The sequence below is a fragment of the Convolutriloba macropyga genome, chromosome 15 (assembly GCF_964194025.1).
Source record: "Convolutriloba macropyga chromosome 15, txConMacr16.3, whole genome shotgun sequence".
NCBI lineage: Eukaryota > Metazoa > Xenacoelomorpha > Acoela > Convolutidae > Convolutriloba > Convolutriloba macropyga.
The window spans coordinates 27,415,697-27,435,367 of NC_134482.1; the positions used below are offsets into that span (position 1 = coordinate 27,415,697).

General features: G+C 34.7%; 1 protein-coding gene across 1 annotated transcript in view; it reads left to right on the forward strand.

The window, feature by feature from the left end:
• The window catches only part of LOC142354137 (tRNA wybutosine-synthesizing protein 4-like), a 58,575-nt gene that overhangs the window by 19,822 nt on the left and 19,082 nt on the right, over positions 1 to 19,671 (forward strand). The window contains exons 3-5 of the mRNA XM_075406404.1: positions 1,740 to 1,929; positions 2,266 to 2,925; positions 14,259 to 14,553. Coding sequence (XP_075262519.1) covers positions 1,740 to 1,929; positions 2,266 to 2,925; positions 14,259 to 14,553 — 1,145 coding nt within the window. The remainder of the gene's footprint in view (positions 1 to 1,739; positions 1,930 to 2,265; positions 2,926 to 14,258; positions 14,554 to 19,671) is intronic.

Sequence of the window (19,671 nt, forward strand, 5' to 3'; positions counted from 1 at the left end):
GATTTTTAATGGTTTGATATTTCGTTTAAAGATGTGTTATTATTTTCATAGGTATGCACTTCTTCATTTTTCGATTTGACCTTGAATCTCCAAATTTTAAATCATTTTAAAAACTTTTAAAAAGTTAATCTTTTTTTTTAACTTTTCAGATCATTTTCTAACAAATGAAAACAAACTATATGTGGAATTTGCATCCTTTTATGATACGTTTGGCTTAATGTGATGATGCAAGTCTTGTATACAGTGGAGCTCTGGAAAAGTTTTTGGTATATCTATGAACAAAGTGCAATTTTTTGCTTTGTTATCAATCGCTGATGATAGAAAATTACTTGCGTGAAGTGAGCATTTCCAATTACTCATTCAATGTCACTGTAGTATGAAAGTTTTTTGAGGCTAAGTAATGACCAATTATGGTTGCCTGATTTTCATTTGCTGAATTTGGTTCAGTTATGTTTTTAATGCGCCCGAATTTCATGTCAGCTTGGTAAGTAGAAATTTACCGTAGTATTTTTTTTGAACAATAAGAAATATTCACCAGTATTTTTTTTATTGGTGCATGTGTCCAGTCCACGATCGTTCAAAAAAATTTTCTAATAATTGAATCAATCTGCTCCTCCACCCCACCGACTTGATAACTGTGTCAGCTTGAATGAATGAAAAGCTGTTGTTTAAAGAGATCAATGCTATGTCTTGTTTATTGTTCTTCCGCTTTTCAATCACAAGAGGCATTTTTGACTACTTTGATGCTCCCAAAATTTTGAGACGTCTTTGTGTTTGTTTTTGACTCTTTGGAAACTGATATTAAAAATTTTAGGATATCAACTCGAGTTCGTGAATTGTTTTTCGTAATTTTCAAGTGGTTAGATATACTTTATAGAGCCATTAGCGGTGACATCCTCATATAATAAAATGAGGTACGCTGTATTAATGGTTTAATATATAAAAATATAAAAATATATAAGTACCAAAACCTTCCAGATGCAATTGTAAATAAGAGCTTTTTTGAAAAAAAATTAAATGGGTAGAAATAATATTTGAGTGAGTTTTCACTGAATATTTTACGTTCTTTTCTGCAGAAGTTATTAGGCTGAAGGATGCGAATACTTTCCAATGGCAAAACGTTGCGTATACTAAACTTTTTTATTTCCATTTTGGTTTGGATTAATCTCATTCATGCGATCATCTGTTTATCACAATTGGTTTATCCAAAACTTTAATTTCGGTGCTCATTGTTCAAAGTTGTCTTGTTGCGGTTCACGAGGTTGAATTTAATTTTGGTCACAACGGAGAGAATTTATTTATCCTTTGCTCTACGAAATGTTTCTGGCTTAGCTATTATCTAATTTTTTCGTTTCTAGTTCATCATTATTGACAGAAAAGCACTTTCTGCGTCGAAAGTACCTATTTTTCTCCACTCAAACTCTATTTCACAAAGAATCACTTTGCATATTCTCATCACAATAGTAAATTTGAAGATTTATGTACGGGAACCAAATATAGATGAACAAGTACTCGCTTCAGACTAATCCAGGTGTACGTGCTCCACTAGGAAAAATTCTTACTGAAGAGATCAATGAAGGAAAAAGGACTATCCTGTCGATGGTTTACTGGAAAACCTGATTGATAACCATAGCGGACAAAGTTTAAGTTCTTAGTATCACAGCATAACTAGCTTTGCTGAGCCGGAACTTGTTGCAGCAATCTCAATTCTTCAAACAGAAGAGTCGCTGTTGATTTAGGTGACGCGGGGGATAAGAGTGACAGTCCTATTAAGCAAATAGTGTCACTGGGAGCTGGATTTGATACAATGTTCTTCCGACTCAGAGATGTTGGAGCCACTGAGTTCATTGAGAGATACGTTGAAGTGGACGCCCATGAAGTTGTGGAACGGAAGAGAGCAATGATTGAGAAACACGATCTGCTAACCGAGTAGGTGTTTCTTTTCCGCGTTATTTTCATTGATCAGATTGAATAGATATGTTTAAAATCGAAGTCATAATCAGTACGGCGGTGGAATGCTTTTTTTGTGGATGAACAACGTTTTGCACTTGTGTCGGGTATTAAATGGCCAGTTAATACTTATTTTTACTGTTTAAACAATGGATTCCTTTGAAAGTGTTTACGCCTTATAAGGTCAGTTTTGTTCAATTACAGTGAAAACTCCATTCATTTATTTACCATGAGATACTTTCGGAATTCAATTTTCTCCTCTGGAACCGTCTATCTTACGATGATTAAATGCCAAACAATAAAAGTTTGCTTCAGATCTGACCTTGACGTTTTCAAGTTTCTTCCTGGAGACCTCTCTAACTACGAAGACATTTTCGAGAAGCTGAAAACAGTGCTTGATCCTCAAAATGGCACTTTGTTCCTGGGCGAAGTCTCACTTGTTTATCTACCCTCAGAAACGAGCGACTGTATTTTGGACTACATATCAGAGAACTTCACCAAAAGTGCGGTTGTTTTGTACGAACAACTCAACACTCGAGATCCCTTTGGAAAGTTTATGATGAGCCATTTTAACAAGCTCAACTGTCCTCTAGGGTCACCAGACGTCCATAACACTGTCGAGAAAATCCACAGTAGGCTAGCTGAACATTTCAAAGACATTTTTACGGCGGATTTGAACCATATAACAATTCAAACTCTACCCGAGGAAGAGTTGAACAGAGTCTCAAACTTGGATCTTTTTGACGAATTTGAAGAGTTATCACTTCTCAATTCGCACTATGCGCTGACACTGATGGTTGGGAAAGACCTTCGGGTACCTGTCGTGTTTCCATTGTTGAGGAAGCTAAGATGTCAATGTTGTGTTCCGAGGGAGTTTCTCTGCTTGGAACAATTTCCTAAAGTTACAACCAGCAAGCATTTAGCGCTCAAATTGGAGGTATTCAGACACTGCTCGGCTGTTACTGATGGAGGCAGGTATTAACAAATTTCTGTACCTACTGTAATACTTGAGTCCACTTCAGGTGCTATTTTTTGCTTTCGATAAGTTCACCGATTTTTGGGGAATATATATCTTCAAATTATATTGTCATGTGAAAGATTTGACAACTTTTTGATTTGTGGTATTCAGATGGCTTCCCTAAACTTTTCGATCAGCTGAGTTTAATTGCGAGAGCTAATTAAATGCTCTCAGTTTGTAGCATTTGTTCGGCCATTTGGTCTTTTTATTCAATTTTTGGCTCTATCGTTTTTCATCTGAATAATTTGAATTTTCGAGGGACTTTTCACGCTCGAGTTCTTGATTAATAGCCGCGAAGCGATAGCGGCTATTATTGGGGATATCGTGGTTTTTTACAATTCAAAGAACTCGAATTGTATTGGGGCGCTGTCTTTTTTAGATTTCCATGATTTTTGAAGTCAAATTGTAGTAGTGATTTTGCCCACTCCGAAACAGGAAGTGGAGCGAAACAGCGAGTGGTTTTGCGGCGTGAAATTGTTTCGATCTAATTTTAAACTAGAGTGAGAAAAAAATAGAGTGTTTAAACTAGAGTGTTTGATCAAAAAATCGCTTTCTCGCTAGTGGAATTTTTTGTTCACATGCGGCAATTTCGCTTTGATTTTCTGTTTTATTTCAGTTTTCTCGATCGTATTTTTTCTAAATGGTTTTCCCCATCCATTCATAGTTCATCTTAGGCCTAGTTTTTTGTTAAAATCAAATTTCTCTTTCTCGTTGGTAGTTTTTTGTTCACATGCGGCATTTTGACTTTAATTTTCAGTTTTCTTTAACAAATTTTATTAATCTAATTGTTTTTATGGAAATGGTTTTCCCAATTCACTCATAGTTCGTTCTAGGTCTAATTTTTGTTTAGTCAATGAAAATTTTTTGAATTTTACGTCAGGGCTTGTCCTGCTATGTTTTTTAATTCGTTGTCTCCATCGATGATTCTTGCGACCTGACTTGACTTTTTCAATTTCAGTGACTTCTACTACTTTGCAGTAAGAATTTGTGTGAGCGACGTCATTTGTTCTGCTTTTAAGCTAAATGCGTGACTTAACTCACTCAAAAAATGACTTCTAAACTCGCTTAATGAATTTTAACTTTTATGAACTTTTACTAGTTAAACGTCATTAGTGTGCATCTGATTAGTGCCAAACGTATATGCCCTAATTGTTGAGTATTAGAGTTATGTGTTTTTGATTTCGAACTTTAATTTTGGCAAAGTTCCGTTAGGGTTTTTTTCCTTATAGAACTATGTGTCTCCTAAAAATCACAGTCCGAATCTAACCAAAACGTCTAGTGGTCTATTAAATGACTGGTGGTCAACATTTCTATCTTATTTCTTTAGTTATTTCAGTTCATGTAAGGCCACAGGCGTCTATCGCGGCTATATTCCGGTAATCTGCCGGCTTTGTTCGTTATATGGTTTAAATTGCTTTTTTAAAATCTATTTCTAGATTTTAATCAGCTGACCTTAATTTTTCGAGGAAATGGTCACAGTATTGGCATAGAAAATATAAAAAATGGTTTTTTCAAAGTTTTTAGGCCGTTATGAGGCGCTTTTGTTCGTGTCTGTCAGTCATATGAGTTTGAGAAGACGATAAGTTTTATAAAGTAACTTTTTTCTGGAAAAATAGAGGTTTTTCAATTTGTTAGAGTATTCGAAAAAGTCAAAATATTTGCAATTTTACTGTTAAAATAAAGTCTGGTGGGCTATTATCACGACGTCTGATGACGTATACAAAACGTCTGGTGGCGTATACAAACTTTTTGCCGCGTATACAAAATGGTTTGTGACGCTAAAGCCTCTGATGGCGTATACAAAACTTCTGTCGCTTTTACAATCTATGATTTTCACATTTGATCTTAAACCATCCGGTGTAAATATTGCTACAAGAGCGATTAACTCTACTTCAACTATAATTGATTACATCATAACAGACTTTTATGATTAAGAAAAACAATTACCGTTCTTAAGTGTGATGTTAAAATCAAAAGCAACAGAGCCTTTTGACAAAACTAAGCCAGAGTGTTCCAAAACTTATTTAAAAAATCAGAATGAGACCTTTTAACGGTGCAGTAACAAGTGATTTGATGTTTTTATAATTTCAAAGAATTATTGAAAGAGCATGAGCACTACATGCTCCAATGAACATCTGTAGAAAGTGGCAAACCAAAGTTTCTGCTTCAAGAAAATTGGTTATGCGAGGAAACGAAAAAACAATTTTCAAGAATTAGCGATGATGAGGCTAAATGCGATCTCCTTGGTCCATAAGGAAAATCATCTCCCCAGTTTTAAGGAGTTGAATAGTGGAGAAGCCAGATGGATATTCATTCAACATCTTCATAATAAAAAAAGACCAAAATAAAGAAGAGTCCAAGCATTATTAAACAGTTTTGGTCATAAGATAAATCAAGCCAATGGAAATTGCAAATCTCCTGAATTACAAATTGTCCGGATTGGGAGATTTCATAAGCTTTCAATTAGCAAATACCATTCCTCTTTAACTGCTCCGAAAAAGTTCTTCAATTTCCGATATATAATAACCAAGGAAATTAATGGGTTAATAGATTCATTTAATACAGGTAAACCACTCGGTCCATCAAATATACCAGCCTAGGCAATAAAAGATGCTAAATCAGCTCTACCGAAACCACTTCGTGATCTCATTAATCAGTTAATCAAAGAGAGAAAATTTCTTGAATATCTAAAAAAAGCCTGTGTAACTCCTTTTCAAAAAAGGAAATCTTGAATACCCACTCAATTTCTGTCCGTCACCTCCGCTTTGTCAAAATTTATTGAAAAGGCTTTTAGTTCTCAAATAACAGTTTTCTCAGAAAGGGAACAATTTTTGTCTGTCAGTCAGTTTGGTTAAAATCTTAAAATCTACTGAACAAATTAGAACTCAACAGGAGAAAAATGGTTACAGATGTTTTTAGGTCTTTCTAAGGCCTTTGACTCTATGAACCTTAACATATTTTTTATAGCGACCTGAAAATATAGGTTTTGTCGAACGCACTACCAGTTTAATAGAAAAATCTTTGAGCAACAAAACACAAAGAGATATCTTGAACGGAATTCAATCGGATTGGATAACATCGAAATTAGTAGCTCCACATGGTACTATTTTAGATCGTTTGTAATTTAACTTTAACCTAAATGTTAAAGCAAAGATTATAGAAAACGATGGTACGGTCATCCACCAAGCAGAGGACGCTTTTTGCATCCAACATCGATGAAATTTTGTCAAAAACGGAACTTCAACATAACATCCCTAAAAGTCACGGTTATTGGTTTACAAACAAAAGGCAGTGTATATAGTATTCAGGGCAAGAAAGATGTTGACATGAGGTTTTGGGCGTCGACAATGAAACAATATCACATTCAACTAGTTTGAAGTGTCTTGATGTAGTATCTTGATAACAAACTTAAGTTTGATGAAGAAGTGAAAAAGTTACCGCATAGCATGGCTTGTGGAGTTAAAGCTTTGAGTAAACTAAGAGCTTGCTAGAGAAAACAGAAGTGATATAACTTTATGAAATTATAATAGGTCACGTACAATTTTCAGCTTTGGTTTTGGTGGGGTTGCAAAAAAACCGAATCGCAAATGGAAAAAGAATTGAGTTGGTTGATTAAAACGTGTTGTATGATCGGCCCTCAGATGATCGGTCCACAGATCTCCTCAAATTCAACGACAAAATATTTCCTGTTGTTTTTCTATTAAAGCATCGTTGCGTAACTTATTATTTCGCTTACTAATCTACAATCGTCCAACGTATAAAATTGAAGTTCTCTCAAAAATGAGAACAAAACATGACAGTTCAAAGAAAATTACGTTTGATATAAAAATGAACATTTAGATTTTTGCCGAGTTTTTTTGTTTTACAAACAATTCCAATTTATAATAGTTTGCCTCCTAGTATCAGACTTGAACACAATTTGAAAGCTTTCTTGAACAAAGAATTGAATGAACAATTTTGGAAAAAAAATTCGGAAGAGTCCGAAAGTAAATGATGTACAATATGAGATGAAAGCCATTCGACTTCAATTCTTAGTTACATTGTTGCATTTTAAATATTCACGCTTTACATAAAATTTGTGCTAAAAACTTTCAGCTTGTTTTTACTCATGGGAGGTCCAGTTCCTTAAAAGAGTAATATAATTACTCTTTTTGGTTTTACATGATATATTGTTAACTGTACATTGCTGCTTTACCATTTGCAATTTATTCCTAGTCGTATTGGAGGATTTAACAAATGTTTTTATGGGTTTCTTATACTACCAACTTTTCGACGATTTATCCAAACAATTTGAAAAAAAAAAATTTTTTTGTATGAGGGGCTGCTCCTGATCCCCTCTCAATTAATCTCACAGCTTACCTAACCCCTGCCATCACCACCACTTTACTGCCAGTCTTGTTAGAGTGATTCGCCCGACGTTTGCCGGTTGCGTTTATATTTTCATGACAAACTTTGAGCATTTTATGTTTTGCTACTCAGATGTTTCCATTGAGTTTAGGTTACAAGTCAATCAGAAATTTTCATGTAATCGGGTTCAAAAAGGCAAAATTAAAAAACAAACGAAGTAAATGATACCTCATGTGATAGCAATTTTTAAGGCTTTTAATTTACTTGTTCGATTATCTCGAATCCAAAGCCTCAGACTACGCTTGGACATTTAAGATATGACTGTTTCGAACCGAGGAAATGGTCACGGCATTGGCTTATATGGTAATAGAGTTTTGATTTTTGATCCCCCTCTCACTTAATCCACAACTCACCTAACCCCCGCCATCACCGCCACTTCACTGCCAGTCGTGTGAGAGCGATTCGCCCGACATTAGCTGGTTACGTTTACAATTTATTGATACAGTTGATGGTAAAAAAAGCTTAAACTACTTCGAAACCGCTCTTCACTTTTTCGATTTGTCATAACCAATCTAGCATAGCAGCTTTTTTGATTTTTTGAGCTTTTTTTGAAGTGCATTTCTTAGCTCACTAGAATGCTTATACAATTCTCTACCAATTAAAAACTAGAAGACATAATGTCGTTTTTGACTTATTGAAGTTATTGAAGTTTTATTGACCGGTGCCATGTACTCAAATGGCTTCTTTTCCTAGCCTCTCTTCTTTTGTTTTCAATTACCTCCAAAGTTTGTGCAAATTTATCTCCAGTTTGACCTCTGACGTAGCTACTTAAATGTTTCAATTTAGTTTAGGTTAAAAGTTAATCCGAAATTTTCATGTAATCGGGTGAATATCTTCTAGGTTCAAAAAAGGTAAAATTAAAAAACAAACGAAGTAAATGATAACTCATATGATAACAATTTATTAAGGCATTAATTTACTTGTTCTGTTCTCTGGAATCCAAAGTCCCAGCGTACGCTTGTATATTTGAGATATGAGCTTTTCGAATCGAGAGAATTGTCACGGTATTGGCATAGATTGTATTCGAAATTTGATTTTTTTAAAAAGTTTTTAGGCCGTTATGGGGTGTTTCTGTTCATGTCTGTTATTCATATAAGTTTTGTAAGACGATAATTATTATAAAATGACATTTTTGGCAAAGCATAGGTTGTAAATCTAGATATAGTACTCCAGAAAGTCAATAAATTTGCAAGATTACTTTGATAGGCAATTCTTACGACGCCTTGTGGGCTATTTGTTTGCTTTCAAACAAAGTTTGCAGCAGTTATTTTTGTCTTGCTGGTCTTTTAAATTGTATTTCTGTTATACCTATTTTTCGACGATGTACTGAAACCATTTAAAACACATAAATTCAATGTATGAAGGGCTGCTCTTGATCCCCCTCACACTTAATCCACAGCTCACCTAACCCAAACCATCACCACTACTTCACTGCCAGTCGTGTGCGACTGATTCGCCCGACGACATTAGCTGGTTACGTTTATATTTTAATGATACAATTGATGGTAAAAAAACTTAAACTACTTCGAAATTGCTCTTCACTCTTTCGACTTGTCATAACCAATCTAGTATAGCAGCTTTTTGAACTTTTTCATGCTTTGAAATGCATTTCTTAGCTCACTAGAATGCTTATACAGTTCTCTACCAATTTAGCTGATATAGCTACCTAAATGTTTCAATTGAGTTTAGGTTACATTTCAATCAGAAGTTTTTATGGAATCGAGTGAATACCATCGGGTTCAAAAAACCAAAATTAAGAACCAAACGAAATAAATGACATCTAATATGATAACAATATATTAATGCATATATTTTACCTGTTCTATTGTCTCGAATCAAATATCTTGAATATACGCTCAGACATTTGAGATATAAGTTTTCGAGCCGTGCAAATGGTCATGTATTGGCACGGAAGATGGTAATATAATATTGATTTTTTGTAACTGTCTGGCCGTTATGAGGTGTTTCCGTTCATGTCTATCAATCTGATTGGGAAGACGATAAGTATTGTAAATTAACTTTTTTGACAAAACCTAGAGGTTATAAATTTCCTTAGTATTCGAGAAAGTCAACATATTTGCAAGAGTACGCTGATGCAAATAAAATCTAATGGGCTCTTACGACGCCTTGCTATTTAATTGCTCTGAAAAAAAGTTTGTAGCATTTATTTGTGTTCTGTGGGTCTTTTTAATGGGATGTGTGTCTACCAACTTTTCGACGATGTATCGAAACCGTTTAAAACACATATATTCCTTGTGTGAAGGGCTGCTCTTGACCCCCCTCCCACTTGATCCCACCACTCGACCAACCCCCGCTACCACCACCACTTCACTGCCAATCGTGTGAAAGCGATTTGCCGGTTTGTGGTCGGGTAAATCAAAAACTTAATAATGAATCAAACCCATAAAGTTAGAGCTTCAAGACTGGGGATTAAAATCATTATATGCCCTTCAGTAGAGTGTACGCCGTCTGGTGTTAGTTTTGAGCTAATTGTCCTCAAACTTATCCAATTTAACGGCTGAGTTCTCTGGAAGAAATGAAGGCTATCATTCTTTTTAATTCCTCTTGAATGAAGTTCATAGCAATTATTTTAAACGTGTGTCTTTTTATGCAAAATTTTCGCTTGACAGTTTTGACTTTTCGAGTGACCTTTACAATCTTTTTTTTGAAACATGTAAATTACTCAGAATATAACCCTAAAGTTAGGTATCTAAATGCTTTTAATTGTTAAATAAATTAATCAGCATTATTAGTTGTGGCTGTTCGTTCTCATAGGTAAAAATAGGATTTGAAGGCTCCTATTTGTCTATTAACGGGTACTTTCTTGTGTTGATCGAGCAGAAACTCGATCGAGCAAAAACTCGATCAATTTTTAAAGCAAGTTTTACTATTAAATTTTCATATTGAGGAGGGCAATTTGTTCAATTTTTGAACGCTTTTCAAGATTAAAGATTTTTTACTCCACTTCGTTTTTTTTTATAATAATTTGATTGGTTCTCTTGTTCTGTCTAGCGTTATGGTGACTAGTAAACATTTTAAGATTTTCGGATGTTTCCCAGTGTCTTATATCTGTTGGTAGCTTCATTAGGCTAATTTTTTCAAATAAACAATTCGGCGGGCAGGATACGATCCTTAATGAGAAGATCAATAGTGTGGTCAAATTTTTGTCGAAAGTAACAAACCTTTATTCCCCAGTTTGTTTGCTGTTTATGCGCTTGATGCTGTTCGCTGTAAAAGTTTGAAGGAATACTGCACTGAATGAAAGATGAGAGAGTGCAACTGACTTGAAAACATGAATTCTTACTTTCAAAGGAATTTGATTTCTTACAAGATACAAAGCACCAATTGCATTCGCCATTTTTCTTGAAGCTGAGTTCATGTGATTTTCAAAGGTTACGTTGGACTCAATTTGTACTCCCAGATAACGACAAGCATAAGCTGGTTTGATAACTTCGCCTTTAAAAGAAAACTCTGGATCCGATTTAGTATTATTTGTAAAGAATAACATCTCTGTTTTATCGGCATTTAAATTGAGTTGATTCTCTGTCAGATAGTTGTCTGTTTGTTCTAATATTTTTTCAATTTTTTGTGGAATGTTTTCATTAGGTTCAAATTTGCATATAATACTAGTGTCATCCGCAAATTGAACAACAACATTTTCACCTTCCAATTTTTCAGAAAAATCGTTGACATAAAACAGAAAAAAAAGAGGTGCTAACGCAGTTCCTTCATGGAACACCATGATTTATAGTTATTTTATCAGATGAGTCATGGAATTAATCATGGAACACCATGATTAATAGTCATCTGATGAGTCAATACCCATTTTTGTATTGATTTGAAAAGTAAAATTGTTGATTTAGAGAGATTGAAAATTTCAGCTTGCTTGAGAAAGATCTTATGTGAAATTGAATTGAAAGCTTTTGCAAGATCTAAGGACGCAGCACCTGTGTCGTTGTTATCTTCCATATTTCTTATTATTTTTTCAATAAAATAAAGCGCAGCATCAATTGACGACTTACCGGATTGGAAACCAAATTGTTTTTTGCTCCAAAGCGCAAACTTAGCAAGATTTTCTACTAACTGATTCTTTTAACTGTCTCAAAGACTTTTGCAAAATTGACGATAATTAGTTGAAACAGAAACATCTCCTTTTTTGAAAATTGGTTCGAAGTGCGCGCCCTTAAGAATTGCTGGAAAAATTTTCTCTTGAATGCAATCGTTAAATATAATCTGAAGATGTGTCCCCATAGCATATTTTCCGGATTTCAATGCCCAAACATTGATGCATTCCTGCTCTGGTGCTTTGTTCTCTAGATTGTCAATAACTTTATAGATTTCCATCGAAGTAAAAGGTCTAAGGTTAAATTCTAAAGGTAAAAGGTCTAAGGTTATTTTTTGTCTGTCGTTGTTCTTAGCATTTTCATCAGTTTCAATGATGTTTGGACTGATTTTTGTCTTTCCAATTTTTTTCTAAACGAATTTCCATTTCTCTTTCGAGGTTTCAATGTTCTTAAAAAAATCCTCTGAAAATCGATTTTGTGCTTCTTTTAACTTTTGATTCAAAAGGTTTCGATTGTTTTTAAAAAGACACAAATGATACAGCACTTTGTGTCACTTTGTAGTCATTGGAGTAATGATGTTTCTCAATAACTACCTGTTTAATTTTTTTTGTCACCCAAGGTTTATCTGAAGTTGTATTTTTTATATTGGAAACTAATTTCTTCTCTGTTGGTGCGTTTTTCGAGTGTTGTCAAAAAAAATTTTCTTTGTTGATACGCTGTTCTCCAATCTACAAGAGCCAGATCTCTATTGAATTTTTCATCGACAAAATTTTTTGTTTCTCGATGAATAAAATAGTTTTGTTTTTCTTCCAACAAAGTTTGCTCTGAAAAAAATTCACTATAATCATTATCGAAAGGAGGTAAACAGTTTTTCCAGCTAATGATTTGCTCATTAGTCGAAAAACAGTGATCTATCAAACCTATTTTTTTGTTGCTTATGCGTGTATTAATATCAATGTTAGATAACTATAATACTAGTCCCGCCGCAAAATTCTGAAGGCTTTTCTGCCTCAACATATCAATATTATAATCACCAAATAAAAGAATATTATCTGTAGTTTAGAACGAATTAGAGACCGCTGCACTTAGTGCGTCTAAAAAGAAGTCACCCAGACTTTGATGTGGACAATAGGAAATGTTAATGATACATCCTTCCGTAAAAGGATTGCCTAGTTCCAGCCACAACGTTACAAAAAATTTCGGATCAGCCAACTCAAATTCTCTTCTGCGTTTAAAAGTTGTTTTCTTAGGAATCCAAATTCCTACACCCCCACCCTTAGATGCTTCTGTTTGATGTGACCCATTTTTATGCATAAATTTCTTCTCGGCGCTGAGGTTTATATTCAAGCTTTGTTCTTCGCTCATCCAAGCTTCATTTACTGTAACAATAGTTTCCGAGTCCAGCTGCTGTAGCAAGTTTGTTATCTTTATACTTATTTCGTATGCTGCGAGCGTTGAAAAGTAGAAATTTAATGCCATTTTGAGCGCCAAATAAAGCATCATCCAAAGTAAAAAATTTTGAAGCATCAAAGGGTCCAGGATATTTTTCTATGATACCACAAAGAAGCAGAAAAAAAACTTCTGTTAAAACAAGTGAAACGCTACGAATAGCCGCAATGAATAATAAAATCAGCATTCTCTGGAAATAAATCAGCACATTTTCTAATTTATCAAGTTTCATATTTACTTGAGTTAAGTAACGTTTCTTAATGTATACCTGGTCTTTCACATTCCCCAAAAAACCAGAAATTAAAACCTCTTGACTTTTTTCGTTTCGCGTGATCTAAAATTCTCTCAATCAATTTCAAACAGCTGAACATAATTGGCGACAATTTAATACTAAAAGTCAAATGAAAAGTGCGCCAAAACTGGTGCCATTTTTCACTTCAAATTTTATTAGTGGTATATGTTAACCTCTAATGTGGTTATTTGAAGCCCACTATTGAACTTCTTAGTCCCATTTAAGCCCCCCCCCCCGACTGAAGCAGGCTGCAATTGACTGAAGCAGGCTATTTTGTCGATCTCAACATTGACCAGGGTCAGCGGTGTCTCCTTTCTGGCAATATAGCAGCTGTTTTTTGTGGAAGATTTTTTGCCAAATGCAGTTAAATTCAGAAACAGCGTATTAAATCTTTTCTGGGTCAAATGTTCTCATTTCAAATTTAAGTACAAATTTGAAGTGATGGTATTTTTGTGGGCTTTCCTCACGCTATAATGGAAAGAGCATCGAATCAATTATGCTCAAATCAGCAGTATTGCAATCATTTTCTCTGAATACTTTTTGGTCTAGGGCTATGAAAATATCAGTTGGAGTGTTATCTTTCGTTTTTATTAGGGATAACGTAATTCGGTAGGATATTGGAAAAAGGTGTAAAACAAGCCGGATCATTTTTCTTGTTGCTCAAAATTCTACTGAGGAAATAGTCCAGTAATCTGAATGAGTGAACAATTGTTAAAAATTAATTACACGTCTGCAGTTTTTGCGCAATCACACTTTAGGGCAATTGTAATAGGGGAGTCTCCATTTAGAAAATTGACCCAATGAAAGGCTAGCGATATCTTTGTTATTTTTTGCACCAATTGAAGAAATTCATTCTTTGAGAACTTAGTAGCAAAAGATCTCAGGGTGGAGAAGTCAGTTAACATCAAAAAGGATCGAAACAATTAAGAAACGATATACTTAATTAATGATTGCAGAAATTCACAGACCTGGATTTTTGCAATCAATCTGATTGCTTTGATTGAAATAGTCACCTTTGGTGATAGGTATCATGAATCTTGATTTTTAACCAAAAAATTATCTTAATTTTTGTTGACAGATTGTTTTTGGTTGGAGGCTTTGGTGCCGAGATTAGGCTTCAACATCACGACGACAAAACGTATCATGAGAGAAAGAAACATCATTCAGATAATGACAGGCATCATCGTCCACACAGCAGATTGATGTATTTAGCCGATATAGAACTCAATCATCACAATAGAATTGATTCGTTCAAGAGGGTCAAGTATTCTCTGTGGGAGAGACTGAATTCATCGATGGAAGTCTGCGGAGATTTTTTGGTCATATTTGGAGGTCGAAAGTCGCCAGCTGTAGCTATGAATGACGTCATCAAGGTTAGACTATGTGACGAAGGCTGTTATAAGCTGCAATTTTCCGTATTTTTGCAGAGATTTCCAGAGTTTATTGAAATAACTGTATCATTTCGTTGTTAGATCTCTTGGATCGTATATGGGATCACCTTTTAGGTGCCTAGTAAACTCCAACAGCAGGTCAGCAGAGTCCACTTGTTCTAAGAAGATGTTAAGTTGAGCAGGACTCAACTCTCACAGCAGTTAATTTTTATGCTTTACATATAACTTGTCTTTTCCCTTCTTTATATGTACATGGTTGTTCGTTGATATTGCATCTTAAGCGTTCAGTGTTGTGACTATTGTACAGAGTTCTGCTAGCTCCATTTTTGCCCTTGGTGTCCCCCCTTCTCGGTCATCGGCTCAGAAAATCAGTTCTTTTTGAAAAAAAAATCCGTGTCGCTCTTTATCGAGCTGCCTCCAATCTCTTATGGTTCATGATCGGTGTAAAAGTGTTTCAATCGGTGTTCTGATGCGACAAGATGCGAGATCAACCTTTGATCTGATCATTTTTGACTGACCGAATTGACTTGTGATTAAACTTTTTACCTTGACTTCTATAATTAAGCTCACGCTCATTCACTATCTTAGGATGCGGAATTCAGTTAATGATTAATTTCTCTTGACCGAAGTTCATAACAATTCTTGTAAAAGTATTGGTCTTTTATATGAAAAGTTTTTGCTTTACGGTTGTTGCACTTTTCTTCTAGAACATTCTTAGACGTATCAAGTGACTTTTTACAAGCAACTCAACTCTAGATGTTTTCTTCTCAAATTTTGAATGTGAAACAGAGGTTCTGAAAACAAAAGTATCAGACCATTATGCAACTTATTTGAAAGTAGGTGACCTTAACGATAATCAAAACAACACTATAGGAGAAGATGAACAAGAAAAACAAAGAAACTGGAATGCTCTCAACAAGTTTACTAACGTCTGGAGTTAAATGTTGAACTGTCAAAAGATATTCAGTCAAAAGATAATTTTTTTGGTTATGCACAGCGGAGGAAGGAATTTGCAATCTCGAGAAAATGATAAATAGAACACCAGAAAATTCATCAAAAAGAAACTGGATTACCAACAATGTCACAAGACGTTGTTTGCTTGTTCCAAGAAACAACGTCTTTAGAATAAGTTTTTGCAGTCCAATTCACAAGAAGTAAAAAAAATTACAACTTACAGAACAACAAGACACTAGTGAGAAACGCCAAAAAGAACTACAAAAAAAATTTTATATAAAATGATTCCAACGGCAAAAGTTTTTATGGGTATCTGAATCAAATTTGCCATCCGAATATAATCAAAAATCACAAACACAATTGACCTCGAAACACTCAAAAATTTCTTTAAATTTTGGCCCTCCACTTGCAAAGAAAATTGAGAAACCACATGATGCGAATACGATTAATCGAGTTGTTGACTCTTTTGTTTTAAAGCCGGTACAAAATGAAGTGAAGTTCGAAATAAAGCAACCTGTTGGGAAAGAGTTTCGGTTATATGGGTTTAACAAACCATCTTCTAAAAACAATTAATCCAGTCATTAGTGGATACCTCACAGATGTTTTCAACAAAATCATAGTTGAATCCCAAAAGCTTAAAAGTTTCAAAACTTGTGCCAATTTTTAAGGATGGAGATGAAAATGTGCCTTGCAAGTACAGACCAGTTTCTTTAATACCACTGTTTGGGAAAATTTTTGAAAAAGTTATTAAACGAAGACTGATATCATTTCTGCTGAAAAAAATTCTCTCCAGAAAACACTTTGGTTTCCTGAGTAAGATATCAACTGTCGATGCTTTAACAGGAAAGCTGGAAAACATTCAGAGATTAAGGGACAAAAAAGTTATGGCTCATTGTACCTTGCTTGACCTCTCAAAAGCGTTTGATACCGTTGATCACATTATTTTGCTAGACAAATGATCCAATTATGGTTTGAGATGCGAAAATCGAAGATTTACCCAAGTCTTATCTGAAAGATAGCAAACAATTGGATCGATATAAATGATTATCTTCCTCAACTAAAGAAATTGAGAGCTGAGTCCCTCAAGAATCAGTACTAGAACCACTTCTCTTTCTAATATAAATAAACGATATCGTAGACATATGTGTTAAATATTTAGTTGTTAAAATGGACAACAAACTCACATTTGAAGAGCACATGACTATGTCCAAATGAAATGTAACGATTACATTTCGATTTTATATCAAACAAAGCATTATCTGATAATAGAATTACTTCTGAAAATTTATAAACAATTTGTTCAAACACTGTATCAATACGGAGTTCTAATATATGGCACGTCAAACAAAGTGTTGTAGAAAGACTACAACATCAACAAAACTTCCTAATGAGAATAGTTCTTGGGTTTTCAAAACTTAAAGAAGTTCGTAGTTGTAGATCAAAAAACAAAATTTCATCAATATTTGAGCTACACGTTACGAACTTCGAAAACTTTTATCAGAAATAATCAGCAGAGAACAACCTAGTGAATCTTCTAACTCGCAAGGAAACTGCTTTTTATCTGACAAGGAAATTGACAGATCATTCGACACTGGACGGAGAATCGAAACGATACCTCTCACAGAAAAATTAACAGCCGCAAAACCGAAACTAATCTCAGTTCGATTGAGAATACTCTACAATAGCCTATCCACTCTTGACTTTGATATAACAAAAAGTTTGAGAAACTGCAAAGAAAAGAATTTGAATAAACTGGTACACTCATTACTGTACAATTACATAATGGATGCCGATTTTTTGCAATCTTGTTTTTATTTTCAATTAAATTCTTGCAACTTTTTCAAGTTAAATTTAATTAAATAGTTGGTGCGTAAAATTGGTTTATTGAAGCTCTTTTTTTCCTGTCCTCTTGAATGCTCTCAATATAAATAACTAAATGATTTTCCTACATATAATCTAATTTTGAATAGCTCTGAAACTGTGCTGCAACAGACAAATTGCCTTCTAGCATTCGTTCAGTACGACGCTTTCTACTCTAATTTGTTTAATTATTCGAAGCTTGAATATTTGGTACTGAAAACAAATATATTATTTTTGTCACTGTTTACGCTTTCGTTCTTCTTTTTTAAGGGATCTCTATTGTTCTCACTCCGAATTGAAATTTGTTGCTAAAGTAAAAACGATGGGAGCATATCAACAAGCAGTGTTTGATAGCCGAGTGGGCAGTGCTTCAGGTGAGGGATCGGGAGTCAATGGTTCGAATCCCGTCGTGGTCAACTGTTTTTGCACTCACAAAAATTGATCTCGGGTGCAGCCCCTGAATTAAATAGCCTCGCCTGTCGTTCAAGAGCAATTCTTCCGACATTAGTCGGTTTATTTTATAGTATTGAAAGACAAATCAAAAGTGCTCCAAAAAATTTTTTGAAAAGATAGTTGGGCAAGTCCTGAACTACAATTCAAAGAATTTTTATTGAACAGTCAAACAATAAATCATACCTGAAATTAAAAAAAATTGACATTGTATCGAAAGCACAAGAAAAAATGGGGCCAAAAAAACTCGAAAAAACAGAGGCAGCAGATCAAGTTGCCACACATCAACAAAAAACCGATACCGATAAAGCACAATGTTCTTCAAGCACCGTTTTTTCCCCTCTAATTTTTAAAATTATAGTGACAGAATATCGATGCTGCAAAATTCTTGCTTTTTCTTGTTACTTCCTCATTCGGCGTGACTAAAATTGTCACTCCAATTTGATAATTCTAGTAACATCGCTTGAAGTCGCTTAGTGGAGCTCTGCTCCCATCCAGCTTAAGCATACTTTTATCGATGCCCCACATCCGCCGAAGTCGGCTGCCGAACCCACTGTCAAACGAAGGAGAACAATTTTAGGTCATTGTTTTATTTAGTTTCCCGCCTGTATCGATTTGTTTGGCAACTATTTTTTACTTTTTTTATTCCAACAAAAGCAACAGAATTTTTATGCAGTAAGTTTTGCCACCGCAGCTGCACGTGAGTGCGTGACGTTAAAAAAAGCTCTGTTTGGCGTGCGATTTGGCCGTTTGTGGAATCAGTTTTAATGCGAACTCAAATTGAGAATCAGTGGAGTGCCACTTTAAAAACGGAGTGCTAACGCTACACTTTAAAAACCTTTTCTATTATTTTAGGAAAGCTAATGGATATCTTTAATCATGGCATCAAAATTGTAAAATGGTGATCAAGAACTTCCAATTTTTAAATTTTTGTATCTAGCGGATTGTCTTCTATCGAAGGGTCAAGCTTTTTATATCGCAGCATTTTATATCGCAGCTTTATCTGCAATTGCGCTGGCTATTTTTAGTTGCTATCTTACGAATTTTGAAGCGACTATTGCTGTCTTCTTGAAGAAAGTTTTTCTTTGACCATCTTTGTTGGAGACTATCCCTTCGCTAGCTTGAGCGATTAGTTTTTTTTTGTCGAAAGTGTTGATAAATTGATATCCTTCGAGCGTCTAAAGTCTCTGTGTAGCTGTTTTGTCTTGGTGCTTTCGAAATATGCGGTACAGTGAAGCTGCTGAAGAACCCTTTTGGACCCTCCCTTACATGGTTCTCTCCACCTCTTGCTGAATGCTGCTGACCTGTCTAAGCATCAGCTAGCTACAACCAAAGTCGTTCCCGAGCAGTAAGTTTGACTGTAGTCAGTAATGTTTTTTGCATGCAATTATTAACTGCTCTCGAAAGAAGTTTCAAGCAATTTTTGTAAACGTGTTGGTCTTTTGTATGCAAATTTGTTGTTTGAACGTTTTTCCTTTTCGAGTGACCTTTGCGCTCTTGACGTTTTTGTTTTGCGCAAATTTCTCTCATTTACAAGTATCAGCAGCTGAACTCAAGTGGTGGCGGTTAGCTACTAAATGTCAAATGAAAATGTCGCCAAAATTGATTTAATTTTACCACTTTTATCTCTATTAGTGGTTTGTTACCCACTTAAGGAATATATTCTTACTCCCTCTTACTGAGACAGGTTGCAATAGATTCATATATTAGAGTTCTCACCGGTCCTTTTAGAGCAATGCTCCCGACGGCAGTCGGTTGTTTTTTATTTGAGAAATCTTTATTGGAGCGCTGTCTTTTTTCAAAATCTGTTCTCTATTTTCGCATTTTTGCTGTCAA